This window comes from Pteropus vampyrus, unplaced genomic scaffold (assembly GCF_000151845.1).
Source record: "Pteropus vampyrus isolate Shadow unplaced genomic scaffold, Pvam_2.0 Scaffold452, whole genome shotgun sequence".
Lineage (NCBI taxonomy): Eukaryota > Metazoa > Chordata > Mammalia > Chiroptera > Pteropodidae > Pteropus > Pteropus vampyrus.
In genome coordinates this window covers 723,921-739,717 of record NW_011889233.1, presented here as the reverse complement: position 1 = coordinate 739,717, position 15,797 = coordinate 723,921, and the positions used below count along the sequence as shown (strand labels likewise).

At 48.0% G+C, this 15,797-nt stretch overlaps 1 protein-coding gene across 2 annotated transcripts; it reads right to left on the bottom strand.

Annotated features, from left to right (window-relative positions):
• Positions 1-22: 22 nt before the first annotated feature.
• On the bottom strand, positions 23-4,245 carry ZBTB32 (zinc finger and BTB domain containing 32). 2 transcript variants are annotated; one of them, XM_011381789.2, is made up of 6 exons: positions 4,226-4,245; positions 2,185-3,167; positions 1,858-1,931; positions 1,649-1,717; positions 1,362-1,523; positions 23-1,180 (listed from the first exon to the last, which is right to left on the bottom strand). In XM_011381789.2, exons 2-6 carry the CDS (start codon positions 3,114-3,116, stop codon positions 891-893), a joined length of 1,527 nt encoding a protein of 508 aa, XP_011380091.1. In that variant the 5' UTR covers positions 3,117-3,167; positions 4,226-4,245; the 3' UTR covers positions 23-890. The 2 variants fall into 2 exon arrangements, with proteins under 2 accessions (XP_011380091.1, XP_023379995.1); XM_023524227.1 differs by lacking the exon at positions 4,226-4,245 and having other exon boundaries at positions 2,185-4,205.
• Positions 4,246-15,797: the final 11,552 nt, after the last annotated feature.

The following is a 15,797-nucleotide window of genomic DNA, read 5'->3' as shown; positions in this document are numbered from 1 at the left end:
CCCGTCAGTCTTGTGTAGGCCACCGGCTCGCATGAACTACTACTCCCAAGGTGCATGGGGCTTCGGATCCTGAGAGCCCCCCCAAGGCACTGGGAAACGAAGTTCGCAACTGCAGGAGGCGTGGGCTGGGGAAGGGGCGGCGGCCAACGGTTAGTCTTAGTTCGAGGTACAGTCAGACCTCTCGCTATTACGCGCAGTGTGGAGGAAAGATGCCACGGAAGCCACGGCCCTGCAGTCCTTGTGCTCAAGGAGAGGAGGCGAGTGGCCAAAAGCTGGGCGGAACACGCGTTCTTTTCCAGCCTCGGGCCAGGAATCCCAAACTCAGACGCCGCGCGCCTTTGCTTGCTGTGGAAGGGGCAGTAACTTGGGTTCTTATAGTCTCGCCACAGGACTTGCTGCTAAGTTTGCCTGGACACCGAGCCCTCGCGGCCCGCTGCCCTCGGGGGAGGACAGGGAACCCCAGGTGATGGAGGAGGTGGCTGCCGCGCCAAACAACGGACGCACGGCCACCAGGGGCCGCTACAGGACTAGAGGCAAGGCTGCGGCCTCCCCGGTCCCCACGCACAGACCAAAGTCTGGACTCGGCTTGTCCTGAGGAAGGCACAGGAAACGCTTTATTTTGGTGATGAAATCAACAGCCCCCGCACGGTTAACCTTCACTTAGGCAAACTTCACTGCCTTCACCCCACACGGTATCGCTGGCCCAGGCTTCTGCGGCCCGTGGTCATCTGGGGGGAGAGGCTCTCGGCGCCCCTCCTGCGGCGCTTCTTAGAGCCGAATTTTTTATGCATCCGAAGCCCCAGTGACGGGTCCGAAGCCTAGCCAGCCTGCTTGCCCGTCTTTCATTCTTTCATTCTTTGGCTGAAGCCAAAGAAGCTACAGACATCTCGTCAGGTGGAGGAGGAAGGGGGCCTACAGGGAGAGGTCGAGGCCGGGGATGGTCTGGAGGAGGAGGAGGAGGTGGAAGAGTATAGGAAGGTGGAGCGAATGGTCCATCCGGGTGGGAGCTGGCTGGGCGAGTGGCCGCGCATGTGCGCCTGCATGGAGGCCAGGCTAGGGCACCCGGCTCTGCACAGAGGGCAGCGGTAGGGTGCGGCCCCGTGTGTCCGCAGGTGCTTGGTCATGGCAGAGAAGTCCCGGGAACGCTGAGGACAGAGGCTACAGGAGAAGGGCTTCTCTCCTAGGACGGGTGGAAGGGAAGGCCGGTGAAGTAAAAAAAAGGGCGAAGGCTGGCGTAGGGGTTGACTTGGGCGACCTGACAAGGTAGTTGCATGGGAGCCTGGCACACAGAAGGACTTAGGGGCGGGCAGACCGGTGCTTGGACAGAAGCAGACAATTTACACTGGGCAGGGTGCCCATACCTGTGTGGACTCGGTAGTGTGTCTCCATCTGATGCTTGAGTGAAAACCTCTTTCCACAGACAGAACAAGAATAAGGCCGAGACCGAGCAGGAGGGGCAAGGGGTCGGTGGTGTGATGGGTGGCCTGCTGTGCCCACATGACCCACACAGGTTGCAAGTGCACCTGTGGGGACAGAGATGGCAAAGGAAGGCAGGGCTGGGAATCCCAGAGCCAGATCACTGGAACACCCAGGCAAGACATCAGGGACTACAGAAGGGCTGAGGCAAAAGCTTCCTCACCCTACTTACCTGTGTGCCTCTGATCAGTCTTTTCTGTCTCCCCAGGGCTGAGTTGTGTGGGGCCCTGGGGGAGGGGACCTGGAGGGAACAGAATGAAGTAGGGGCCCTGTTCAGGCTGGACTGCTGCAGCCCTAGCCCCAGCCCCAGCCCCAGCCCCAGCCCCAGCCCCAGGAGAGATACCATGTTACAGATTTTATGCAGGGCAGTGAGGGGCTCACCTTGGGTAGGGCTGGAGGAGGCCAACTGGTTCTGGCTCCAAAGCCCTTTGTGGAGGTTCAGGGACAGTGGGATCCTGGGGATGGGATGGGAAAGAGTTACAGCCTTGTCAAAACCTGAGATCCTGATCAGCCCCTTCCTGGAGAGGGAGGTGTCGTGAGTTCTCAGGGGCTGAGCTTTGGCTTCCCTTGTGGTGGGAGCTTCTTGTCCCATCTCCAGCTCAGGAAATGTACAGTACGGGTAAGAGATGTGATGCCCTTCCACCCATCACCACAGCCTCTCCTGAACCACTCCCTCCCAGCCAGGGGTCCGTTAGGCCCTTCACTCACCTCTGGTCCCGAGGCCAGACCTCTTGCCAGGCTGCAGTGATAGGGGTGCTATGGGAGAAGGGAGTGCCATATCTAGGCGGCAACAGCAGGATGCTCCACAGGGAAGGCTGTCCCTCCCCCAACCAAGGGGCCTCAGCCCACCAAGGCCTAGAGGTGATGTTGGTTTCAAGGGTACCTGGTGGGGGAAGGGGGCCAGGGAACTTCCCCAGACTTTCCTCAGAGCCCCCTGGACTATCTTTCACCCACGTGATCACTTCTTGCTTCCCATCTACTGTTGCATGGCCAACAGGGCATTGGTTGAGTTTCTCTTCTGATCTCATCTGCTCCCCCTGGCCCTCCTGCTTTGCCTCTGCCGTCTCAGGGCTCTGTCTTGGTGGCTTGTGCTCATGCACCGTCTCCTGTTCTCTCTCACCAGCTCTAACAAACTTCTCTGGTTTCTGTTCTCCAAGGCCCCCCACTCTTTTCTTAGACTTCTTTGTGGGTTTCTCTGGCTCTTCCTGATGTTCTTTCAGCCCGGGATTCAGCTCTATTCTGGTCCCATCTCTTCGAGCCTTCCTGCATGCCTCTTCTAAGGACTGCACCCCCAAGGCCCTGGCAGCCTCCTCAAGGGGCCCCAGTTCTCCAAGTTGCAGCTCTGTACTCTCCCCATAAACAAAGTACAGAAGCTGTGCGAAAGTGGAAGGGCTGATTCCTTTCACTAGAGCCCAGTGGCCCCTGCGGCCCAGCTGCTGGCTCACACCTGCCAGCACCAAGCTGTGAGCAGGAAACTCTTGGCTCCCCACAGTGATCAGGGTATCACATAATGCTGGCCAGAGCCTGGCTGCTAGCCGTACCAGTCGATCAGAGCCATAGGGGCTAGGCAGTCTTATTGGGGACAAAGGCATTGTGCCTTGCGTGGGTACCAGTCTCAGAGGTTCTGAGAGAAAGGCCATAGTGTGAGATCCATGGTGGAAAGAGGAGAGAGGAACAGCATATTCTCAAGCCTGTGGAGGTGAGGGGAGAAAGAGTGAGTTGTTGGTTCTGGATCAGAGCTTTCTGTCCTGAATGGAGCTAATAAACTAACCCAAGAAAGGACCTGAACTTATCCCAGATCATAATGAGCCAGGGGTGGGGATGGGGTGGCAAGAGAATGGAAATTAGACCAAATTCAGGACTTAAAGAGCAAAGACCTGGCAGTTAACTATATCAAATAGTGGGCGTAAGACTAATATACATGGATTCTGCCAATTGGCAATCTCTGACTTACAAGAGAGCAGACACTGATGCTTCTGCTTCTCTGATCCCCTCTGCAGAGAAAGACCTCTGAGTAGGCCAGGCTCTTCTCATTCCAGACAAAGAGATCACCATTAGACCCAGGCAGTCCTGCCAGTTAGGGATAGAGCAAGACACGGCTTCATGGGAGAGTTTAGAGAGCTAGCGCGTCTTCCCCACGCAAGCCCATCATGTGGAGCTGAGGGTACTGGGAGGCAGAAAGGGCAGCAAGAGAGGGATCATAGCTGCAGGAGGCTCCTTGAGGCTGAAGCTTCTAGAACACATCTTGAGAGAAGGAGCTGGGAGAGACCAAAGACACTCATCTAGTGAGTTAAGAGAGCAGATGCAGAAGCCACAAGGGAGAGAAGCCTCTAGACCCAAGGATGGAGAGGTTTTGGAGAAGACTGACCCCTGAGGAAGTGAGAGAAAGGGAAATGAGAACTGTAAAGGGAGAGGCTATTTCTTTTCAAGGTTAAGATAAGGAGATAGTTTAATTTTGTTTTTCATAAGCCAGAAGTGAAGAATAGAAAGACAACCGAACAATGCAGAAGTTTATCACACATCAAAACCACCACATTGTCTTTTAAAAAGAACTGGGAACCCAGGTAAAGAGAGACAGACGCAAGTGTCTCAGTGCGGAACAGGCATGTTCCTAGGTATGGGCTCACTGTAAGGACCCTTGTGGGATGGAGGATTACTACTTGGACACCTCAAGGAGGGGGCTACAGGTTGGACAGAAAGAGGGGTATAGTAGGAAGAAAGTCTCAGCTAGAGAGAAGAAACCACTCACCAGTTCTAGCTTCCTCCTGGACACCGCATGTTCTGAACTGCTGTTTGGGCTCCCGCCTGCCCCCACCCCAGCTAGCCCCGCCCCTGACCTCACAGTCTTCCATTGGGTGTCCAAGTATCAGTCTGCCAGTGTCCCCCAACGAGGAGTGATTTTATACCCCTGGCTCTGCTTCATCCCCTCCAGAAGAGACCACTCCCTCTAATTCCAGAAGCCAAGCATTTGCCTCCTAACCTGTCTCATTATTTCATTTGAACTTCTAGAGTCAAAGAAATGTATCTGAGGCAACAAGAACTTTGAACTAACCAAACCTGCCTTTGAGTCTCATCTCTGCCATTTACTAGTTGAGTCACCTTGGGCAAGTCATCACTCTGAGCCTCAATTACCTCATCCATGATAGGGTTAACCTCTGCTTATCTCATTTGGAGGTAGGGGTGAAGATTAAGTGAAATGATGAATGTGAAAGTGGCTTGTCAGTACATAGCCGCTAACATTAGAATAATAATTGAACGATATTTGAATATTAATATTTTTAATATTGACATTTGAATAGTATTAGTTCTGTTTCTTAGAGGTGTCAATAGACCTCTAGCAGCTGGAATCTGTTTCTACTATTTTAGAAGTAAAAATGACTGAAACATCTGGATTTCAAGGAGAGAATGAAAGAGAGCCAGGAGCATGTCTGACTTGGTACCAGGAAGCCTTGACTGCTTTGTGAGAATGACCACTGTCATCTGGGCCACTACTGGGGACTGGGTGTATGAATGACTCAGATCCTCCTATCAAACTCTGAAGGGGGCAACCCCAGGAAGGGCCTGCGGTGGTCTTCGAAGAGAAAAACTCCTTTTCTTGGGTTGATGACACATGGCATTTCTCTGAAATCAGGACTCCGGGGTTTCATTCACTTCCTGCCCAAAGGGTCAAGGTCCTCAGAGATTTCCCCTCTTGTCACACTTTTAGCACTCTAACCTGGGAAAAGGATGAGGTCTGAGAAATTCAAATTTCTTTTTCTGTTTTGTTGTCGTTGTTGTTATTCCATTATCCCTCATCCTGTGGTAAATTTTCATTCGTTCAGTGAGTGAGAAATCATGATATGTGCCTGGCATATCTTATATGCTCAATAAATAATTGGAAGATAAGCAAGTCAGGCACTGGTAGGCTACTTGGGTGACAAAACACAGTCTTTCCCGCTAGGCTTCTCCCTTAGATCTTAGCCCCCTCTTAGACTCAGATACTATGTGTCTAAACTCCTATTTCTCCCCTTGGCTCCAGGATCCCAAAATGTTCAGATTAGCCTTCTATTCTCTCTCCTCAGACCTATCATACCCTCCTTTCACCTCATTCTAGTTTGGGTGCAGGCAGGTGTTAACCCTTCCTAGATCAGACAGGGTGTGCCAATGGGTGGAGCTGGCGAAGGGGCAATAATAGGTTGGGGAGAGGGGAAGATGAGTCAGAATGAAAGGGAAAATGCAAATGGGCAAGCTGTATTCATTTGCTACTCTGAACATTAAATGTTTTCCATTTCTGAGCTTTCTAACTCCTCACACCACCACACCCAGAGACTCATTAGAGACCTATATAAAAGACACTTGGCCTGGACACCTAAAAGCACCAATCCCTGATGCGTATGCAGAGGAAAACATCCTCCAACACAGAAATACACAATCCCTGAAGATATGGAATAAGTTAGGAAAGCCATGAGGGAGTCTGGAAGATTACATCACCACCCAGTGGAGTGTGGTCCCCCTCACCTCCCTATATCATGTTTTTATGACTCAGCGCCCCCACTGGCGTGGTTTGCTCATTGATGATCAAGAGAGGTTGGAGACTATGCCCAAAGGGCACCATCTTCTATAAGCCAAATATAGTTGACAGGGAGTGTCCATGAGCTTTTAGGAAATATAGAAAGAGAACAGAAGGGGCAAGGGGACTCCCCACTCAGTCACCAATAGCCCCCATCTTGCCTCCCACTTAGTGTCTACTCCATCTAAGGATATCACTTTAGAGATCACCACTTAGAGGTATTTCTAGGGTCCCCTCCACCTCAGCCCTTAGGCTGTTGACACTCTAGGCCCTTCTAGAACTTCCCCTCCATTCTTGACTGCACAGCCCAAGTCATCTTGTACTGAGTGAGCAGTGACAGAAGCAAATAGCACTTTGACTTGGAATGACAGGGACAGTGCTGTTTCTATTCTTGAAAGGTCTACCCTTCCCAGTCTCAGAAACTTTGTCCACCTTCTACTTCCCAAGCTGACTTGGTAGGGTGGAGCCAGGAAACCACAAGTTATGAGGATACGAGCCTACACCCTGGGAGAGGGTAGAGTGGGTAGGAGAGATTAGGTGGGAAGAGAAATATGTGGGAAAAGGAGGTATGATTTTTGCCTTTCAGTCCTTTATAATACTCATATTACTAAATAAACTTTGAAATATGGTATTTTTTATGCTTACTGGTAAGCTTGACAATGAGCCCCTTCAGGCACAATCCAGCTTGTTATAAAAATATCAACAGCAATACAAGTATGGATTCTCTTTAAACATTATAATTAAAATTATATCATCAGAATAAGCCAATTGGAGGAATAGTTACTTGTTTTATGAAAACAAATCCCTTTATCTTATTTTAATATTGACTACCTCCAAAGCTAAGCTAAACAAGATTAGATTTAGAAAAATTCTATGAACTTTTCACTCTTCCCAGGAACACATCTCTGTACATAAATCGAGGTGGTTAACCCAAGGGCATCTAGGAAGTACCCACCTGGAACCCGTGCCCCTCAATTCTGGACCATGCTCTGGACTCCCTGTCCCAAATAGCCCACTTCCAGGGCCTACATGGGCCTCAACCCTAGGTCTATGGTCCTGAGAGTGAACTGTGGAACTAATGTAATATCCTAGGCCCTGACTGTGTGTAAGGATAATGTAGACTGAGCTTGGATATGTAGCGTTGTATGTGAGATCCTTTGAAGTGTGTGCCAATGCCAGGTGTGGGAAGAAAAAGGGAAATCTTCATTTCTAGTAATGTGGGAGCCTGCTTTATTTAAATAGTTCTTAATCTTTTAGGGGGTCGCCATCCCTTTGAAAATGTAAGCCATAGAGTCAACTCTTTACATCGGAAAATTGTAGACTCTCATTCCAGTTTACATATGAATGACGGGTTCGCAGACTGCTCTGAAACCCATCCCTAGACAGGTTAAATATTGCTTCTCGATTATCTTTGTGACCACATTTGCCCCATCTCCTTAAAAAATCCAACATGCATAGTTTTTCTTATCATTTCCAAGAGTTCACAGGCCTTTGAAATCCATTCATAGACCACCCCCTTGCATTTCCTAACCTTGGTTTAAGAACTCTGGGTATACATGAAAGCACCCTGAAAGCTTTTATACCATGTAGAGCTAGAAAAGCTGAGTGAATATAAATAACATCCTACCTCATAAGTATAAAAAGATCTTCAGTAAAGACAACCTGGGTGATTTCCTAAAGAGCAGGATATCTAACACACCTCTTCCTGTACTCCAGTAAAACATCCATCTTCCACATGCACCTGCCGCATGCTTATAGCCCGATATCTTCTAGGAGTGACCAGAAAGAGTTTGGGGAAGAGGTGGAGACAGGGGCTGAAAAGCCCAAATATGACCTAGTCCTGGTTCTGTCTAGAGCCACCACAAAGCAATGATACTTCATAGAAGGCAAACAACTTGGCTAGAGTTTGAATATCCCCCTCCCCAGAACCTCCAAAAACAAGCCTAACCTCCTGGCCATGTTGTGCAACCTAGACCAATACTGGAAAATCTGCCAAGAGCACCTCGACCCAGAGTCCGAAGATCCCTCAAAGCCTTGCAGACACATGTTCCCAGCACAGCCTGGATGCAGTGACTCTTGACAACTTCCCATTGGGCTTTTGACCTCATCAATGCTCACTCTCAGCCCACACTGGATCCAAAGGCCCCAGAAACCTCTCAAGTGCACACTAGTTTCATCTCTTGGCCGGCAACTCCCGTTAACCTCTGGAAAGTCACAGTCCTCTCCTTCCAGTCACTAGATCCAGACTCAGCCCAGAGACCCCAGACTACTTCTCACAGTTCAGAGGCCATATCTCATGGCCTGTGACCCCACACAGGGCTCTGAGGGCCTCCAACTGCCCTACAACACACTTCCAAATCAGGCTGGCCTCAGGGACCGTAGACTAGCCCACAGAGCATACTGGTCTGGCCTCTGCCCAGCCTGGGCCCAAAGGTGCCCAGGAGGCCCTATTTCCAGCCTATAGGAAATAGGGCAGAGGGAGTTCCCAGGGCCTAATGCTTTCAGCCCCTCACTTCCCGACCCTCACGGCGACCACTCAAACCTCCATATTCCAGCTTTGCCTTGACCAGGCCCAAGTCCGAAGAAGGAGAGTAAGAAAATCCATGGCACTCACCAACTCTGACCCTCTTCCTCTCCCCACTCAGCCTCACATACACTCAGGGCAGCGCAAGCCTGAGTGGCCGTTAGAGAAGGGGGAGCCGCGCTAGGCCAGGAACGCGAGGCTCGGTTGCGTGCACAGCTCGCTTTTCACGCCTGGATCTCAAGGCAGATGTTGATTGGCTGCAGCGCTGGCTGCACCCTCTTTCCGGCTCCCGCCTGTTGAATGTGACTTGCAGCCTGGGCGACACCTAGGACAGCTCCACTACCTCACGCCTGCCTTGTGCCCGCCCCTGATTGGCTGTGGAGCTCGTGCCTACCCTGGCGCTGTGGCGTGGCAGGGCCTTGAGTCTGATTGGTCTGCGAACTGAGGCTTTAGGCCTCTAAAGCTGAGATCCGCATCATCCAACCTAACTCCAGTGCTGATGGGCTACGGAGTTTGACCTCTCCCACCCTTTCTGTGAAGAGACTGAAGCTGAACCTCTTTAACCTGAATAGCCTTGTGAGTAGCTCTCATTGCAAACTCTTTCACTTTTCTCTCAACCTCTTACGATCTGTGAAGTGTGTGTGTGAGATTGGCTGGGAGACCCTCAAGAGCCAGCCAGGCTTCAGGTGCCGGTGAGCAGCTCCCCTTTTCCCCCGCCTTCTGCTCTACCCCACCACTGATTGGCTGCAGAATGGCATCCTGCCTCACCTGAAAGTATGCGGAGACAGGGAAGACACAAGAGCGGGTAGTGCCTTGACCCGTGAATGGCCTAGATACTCGTGCTTCAAATGCTTAGTGACACCTCAACTGTCAATTGAGCCAGGATTAACTGCATACTTCAGGTACCAGTCCCTCACTACGACATAAAGAAAGTGACCCATTGCACCACGCCACCATTAGTTGGCCAGGGTTTAGAGCCTGGCCAGCGGGTTTTCTGCCTAGGTAGTGCTTTGGTGCTGACAGACTACGGGCTCGCACCGCGCCAGTCTGCGAGGGTCAACTGCCTCCCATCTCCCACCAGCTCCGCTGATTGCACCGCTGATTGGATGGCCCCGCTCTTTTCTCAGTGGCTTAGCCTTGGGTTCGCAGGCGGATACATCCAATGAGATGCGAATGCTCTTTAAGAAGGATGACATTGCTCAACCGTTTCCACTTCTGATTGGCCCCGAGGCTTGCTTCTTTGCTTTTAATTGATCAGAGGGACTGGAGGTCAGAGCCAAACCCAACGGTTTCAGGCAGTTGGGGTTCTGTCCCTGTATTTGAGCTCGGCTCCGGATCTCCGTCAAGTGTTGTCTGGCGCTTCCTAACCTGCGACTAGCTGAGGAGCTGGGAGTGGGAAAGTGAGATAGGGGACCCTCCTGGAGAGGGTCCAGGATGATGATGAGGAGCCTAGGACAGTAGACAAGTCTGAAACCGGAGGGAGAGCACCTAAGGCGAGTGTCCAGTCCGCAGGAGCGAACCCTCAAAAAGCAGGGAAAAGACAGGCGCTGTAGCAGTAGTAACGGCAGCTTTTGCTTACTGAGCCCTTTCTCTTTGCCATGCTTTGTGCGTCATCTCATCGACTCTTTCTAAATAACCCTCTGAGGGAATCGGTTGCTATGCCGGGTTAACTGCTGAGGTCAGAGGCAAAGTCACTTTTCTCAGGTCCCATAATGAATATGGGCATTGCTGGGACTCCAACTTTGTTCTGGTGAGAGTCCAGGATTCAAGGTACACTATGACTAAGCAGGGTTGATCTTGTAGATGTGGGATGTGGTCTGATGTGGTCATGCTGACCCTGAAGAGAAATCAGATCTGTAACTCAGACCCAGGTTTATTCAGCTGGAATCCAGCTGGAATTGGGACCCAAGAGATCATTCCCTGAACCACACTGCCTCCAGGAAGTACTTGTCTAGTAAATCCCAGGTTGAATCAGGTGAGGGATCCCCTTACCCAGACAGCCTTGTCTGCAAATGATGAGTTCATCTGGTACCAAAATTGGCCACAAAGGTGGTTGGGAGCATATTTCACATCGTCAGGACCATCGAGAGCTTCTCATTGAGAAGCCCTAACCATAATTACTACTATTTATTGAATGCTTTTCAGGGGCCAGGCAAGGTAGAAAGCATTTTACATCATCTATGTGTCATCTCACTGGAGCTCTATAAAAATTCTGGGACATAGGTGTTATTATTGTCCCCATTTTACAGGTGAAGAAACAGAGACCCAGGGAGGGATGGAACATTCCTTTGTTTACAGAGCTAGTGAATGGTGGAACCTGGATGGGAACCCAGAGACCCTTACTCTAGAGCCCTAAAATCTAGCATGTGCAGGCATGAGAAGATGGGAGTGAGGGACCGTGGGGTCTTGTAAGGTGGAGTAGAAAGGATTGTTGGTTTCATCCTGGAGGTTGAATTTTAAGATTAGGAAAGTCTGAGAAGAGTAGAGAAATAACTATAGCTTATTGAGTAACGCCCCACTGCCAGATGCTATGCTAAGTTTTAATGTACTTCAAGAAGCAGAGAGCCTTGCGGTTAAGAAGTTGGACACTGGATCCAAACTACCTGGATTCATATCCTGGCCCTGATACTTAACTACTTGTGAGACTTTTGGCAAGTTACTAACCCTCTCTTGGCCTTAATTTTCTCATCTTTAAAATGGGAGTAATGATAGTAAATATCTGTCAGGACTGTTGAGAGGCTTAAATAAACTAATAGGACAGTGGCATCTCTTCTCTTCCCCAAAGCCCTGAAACTGAGTTGCTTCCTCAAAGCCACCATCATCTGCCTTGATTCACTGAAAATTAAGGCCAGGTATTTGCCATGGGGGAATTGTGTTCCCAGAAGTGGTAGCAAAGGCCCTGAAACAGGAGTGGACTTCTTATGTTTGAGGTAAAGCAAGAACTCTGGCTGGAGCCAGGTAGATGACTAAGGCTCAGGAGCTCAGTTCAACTGCACAAGTGTTTATAACAGACATAAAAATGATCCTGTAGTTTTCAGAGCATAAAGGGCTTTTGCCAAGCTTTGATCTCTGGATAAACCCAAGGCCGTGATTACTTTTGAGGCTCATAAAGCCGAGAACTCAGGTCTTCTTGGTCCCCATCCAGGGCTTATGTGTAAGGGTCAGGAGACTTGCATTCACTCAAATATTTATTAAACTCTGTCAGCATGTGCCATCTGTGTTGAACCCTGGAGAAGACTAGCCCCTTTTAAATCTTTAAATTCAAAGATTTAACCTTCTAGAAAGGAATTAGATGTCAAAATATATCCTTCCAGGATCAAGTGGAAAATATAGCAACTGAAACCTAGAAGGGGCAGAGGTGAGAGAGGGAGAAGGATAAGAGAAGACTTTCCAGAAAAGTGGTGTTGCCTGAGTATATAATTTTGGAGTACTTATGATGTGATAGACATGTGCTAGATATACTTTGGTACAAAGTATATAATAGCAAACAAGAAGAGACTGAATGTATTCATCTGCTATGGCTGACATAACAAAATGCCACAGGCAGAGCGGTTTAAACAACAGGAATTAATTTCTCACAATTTTAGAGGCTGGGAGTCCAAGATCAAGGTGCTGGTAGGGTCAATTTCTCCTGAGACTTCTCTCCTTGGCTTGCAAATGTTTGCCTTCTCACTGCCTCCTCACATGGCCTTTGCTCTGTGCATGCAAACCCTTGGTGTCTCTTTCTCTTCTTATAATGTACCATAGACTGAATGTTTGTCCTTACCTCCCCCCGACCCAAATCTATATGTTGAAATCCTAACCCCCAACATGATAGTATTAGGAAATGGGATCTCTGGAAGGTGATTAGGTCACAAGGGTGGGGCCCTCATGAATGGGATTAGTGCCCTTATGAAAAAAGCCCCAGACAACTCCCTTGCCCCTTACACCATGTAATATTACAGTGAGAAAGCAGCCATCTATGAACCAGAAAGTAGGCCCTCATCAGGTCCCAAATCTGCTAGAGCCTCGATCTTGGATTTCTTAGCCTCCATTTCTGTTGTTTATAAGCTGCCCAGTCTATGATGTTCTAGTATAGCATTCTGAAATGGAGTAAGACATGAGGACACCAGTTTTACTGGATTAGGGTCCTATCCTTATGATCTGTTCAACATTAATGTCCTCCATAAAGGCCTTATCTCCAAATACAGTCACATTGAGGGTTAGAACTTCAACATAAGAATTGCGCAGGGATGGGGGCACTATTCAGTCCATAATGGTGAATATCTACTATTAAGGGGCTCCAAGTCTGGTAGGGGAGATGCATGTTATTTACCTTGGAGAGAGGGAGCAGAACAGAATAGTTAAGATGTCCGCTCTGACAGGTTTTGGGTCCTACCTGTACCACTTAGCAACTGTGTGACCTTGAGCAACTTTCTTTCACTTTCTTGAGAGAATCAAATGAGCAGACACCCATGAAGTTCTTAGAACATCTTTAGCACACAGCAAGTACTCATTAAATGTTGGCTATTGTTATTAATTACAAGTGAAATTAAAGCTACACTAAGTGCTGTGAATAAAAAACACAAGAAAGTAAAACAGGCCTCTGACTTGGCCAGGGTTTTCAAGGATGACTTCCTAGAGGAAATGATATTTGCACTAAGATCTGAAGGATGAATACTCCCTAATCAGACTAGAGATTGGAGAGAGCCTTCCAGGCAGTAGAAAAGTAGGTTCCACAGCTCTGGGGCAGGAGGAAGCATGGCCTGGAAGTTCGATGTTGATGGAGCAGAGAAAGCAAAGCAAGGGGAAGCGGGGGACAGTGAGACTGGGACTCGTTAGCAGGACCTGGCCTCGTAGGTCATGCTCAAGAGTGCTGGCGTTCTCCTACGAGCCCTGTAAGGTCGCAGAAGGAGGTGTTTAGGTTTTACAGAGAACAGTTTAATGAACTCCATTGTGCCTATCAACCAGTTGCTACAGTTACCAATATTCTGCCTTTCTTATTTCCTCAATTAAAAAAAAAAAGTTTTCCTCCTTGAACACATTCTACTTAACGAAAGCTATTAGGACAAAAATCTCTTGAGGAGAGGAAACATAATAAGCATAGTTGACTTTATTATTAGGCAGTGACACGATCAATGGATACAATGCTTGGACTTGCAATTTGATCTGCTTTGTATCCTGCAGCTTTGCTATAATTATTAGTTTCAGGAGTTTTTTCTTTTTGTTGATTCTTTTGGATTGTCTACTCACACAATTATGTCACCTATGAACAAAGAGAGTTTTAGTTCTTCCTTCTCTATCTGTATACCTTAATTTCCTTTTCTTCTCTTATTGTATTAACTAGGACTTTCAGTATGGTGTTGAAAAGGAATGATGAGATGGGGTATCCTTAGCACTTTGATCTTAGGTGTTCTTTTTGTATAGCAAGAAGAACTTGAACGCTAGGGACATTCCTTTAATTACGTGTTCACAGTACTGAAGTAGAACTTCTAAAAGGCCATTTTCTTAACCTTTACCTTTCTATTTTATTTCTTTCCATTCCAGTGCCCATCTGAGAAGGCATCTGAGGCATCTGAGAAGGCATCTGAAGGACATCTAAGGGATTCTTCATGTGTTTAATGTCTGCTACTTGGGTTTTGAAACATGAATTTAGTTAAAGATTGTTTCCTTAATCTTCTGTGATCTCTGAAATTTGGGGAAAGGCTCCTATTCTTAGGACAGCTCTTCAGTTACTGGAGGAATGGGCCAAAGTCCAGGCTGTTGTTAGCATCAGCTACTTCCTGTCAGGCTTCAACCTGAGAACTGCAGCCCATTTGAGGAGCTCACAAGTGTGCAACACTCTCAAATAGAGGCATTTGGCTACTTCTGCTGGGAACTGTTTGGTGTCTTTTTATCACCTTGGATCCCATGTGTGGTAGATTGTTAAAATGACCTCCATAATGCTCCTTCCTTTTGCATACCTCACACACTAACCCTGGCCCTAGCCACTAACTTGTTTTGACCAGTGAAACAATAGCAAATGTGGCAAAAGCTGGAACTTGAAAATTGCTTGTATACTTTGGGACTGTCCTCTCTTGCTGCTCTTGAGAATTCTGCAAGCACTACCATATGAATAAGCGTGGGCTGATCTGTTGTAGACACATGGCCCAGTCAGAGCCATCATTCCAGCCACCTAGACCAACTGCCAGCCAGCCATACATGTGAGGGAGGCCACCCTAGATCGATCGGCCTCCAGCCACCTCATTAGCTGACTGCAACTACATGAGTGAGCACAGGTGAGACCAGCAGAAGAACGGCCTGTCTCAGGTGAGCCCAAATGGTCCTACTGAATCAGGAACTGAAAAATAATCAGTATTTTAAGCTGTTTTGGGGTTGTTAACAAAAGCTAACTGAGATACGCAGACCAGAGTCATTTCTAGGCAACAAATATCACTTGCCTTGACTCTGGGTATAGATCTTGAAAGTTGAAAAATTCCTTCAGTTTTCAGACTTTTTCCTCAATTTTCTGAATGAATTTTTATGAGATAAACTTTAATACCAAGGATCTCCTTTTGATCATTTTCCCCAGCAAGACAAGAAATGACTCTTCGAAAAGACCATTTTCTCTATTTTGTATCTTTCTATTTCCATTTGCAGGACACACAGTCAATTCAGTGAGAAATCATGATTCTATTTCATGTTTTCAGTAGATTTCTTACTTGGGTTTAGTGTCCCTAGCTGGGCTCAAAAGGGTGCTGGAGGTGTCAGGCTACAACGTGGGGAAGAGTAATAGCCACCTGCTGCTCACAGCCCAGGAGGAACAAGAACAAAGCACTGGAATCGGGAGAAAAGCCCTTAACTCCTGCATTGTCCTCCCAGCGCCCTCTACTGACAAGGCCTAACCTTGTGGCCACTGATAAATATTGGAACTAAGAGTCGATAAATTGATAACTGGCACATATGAGTGATTGGGGGCCTCTGATATTAACAAAAATGACAGTGATGACAGTGGTTAACATTAAATTTTCAGTGCTTTCTTTGTCATTTGTCATCAGGAGGAAGGTTGGTGGAGAGAGGGTCCTTTTTACCTCTAGGGTCTGTTCACCTGTATAAATAATACTATGATTGATTTAATTTGATGAGGAGAGTGGAGTGTGCCCTTAAGTTTAAAAATATTTGACAGCACTTGTTCTTGTGTTTTTAATCTTTTATTTATAAAGCACTCAAACATTTTACAAAGTACTGAATAGGTGATAGTGATCCAACTAATTTGCTAATCGAATATTT

Excerpts from the sequence above, each read along its gene's own strand:
- ZBTB32 (XM_011381789.2), bottom strand. The coding sequence starts at position 3,116 with ATGGCCTTTCTCTCAGAACCTCTGAGACTGGTACCCACGCAAGGCACA. Across the intron at positions 1,932-2,184 it reads GTCTGGCCTCGGGACCAGAG|GATCCCACTGTCCCTGAACC; the intron begins GTGAGTGAAGGG and ends TCCCATCCCCAG. Across the intron at positions 1,181-1,361 it reads ACACTACCGAGTCCACACAG|GAGAGAAGCCCTTCTCCTGT; the intron begins GTATGGGCACCC and ends CACCCGTCCTAG.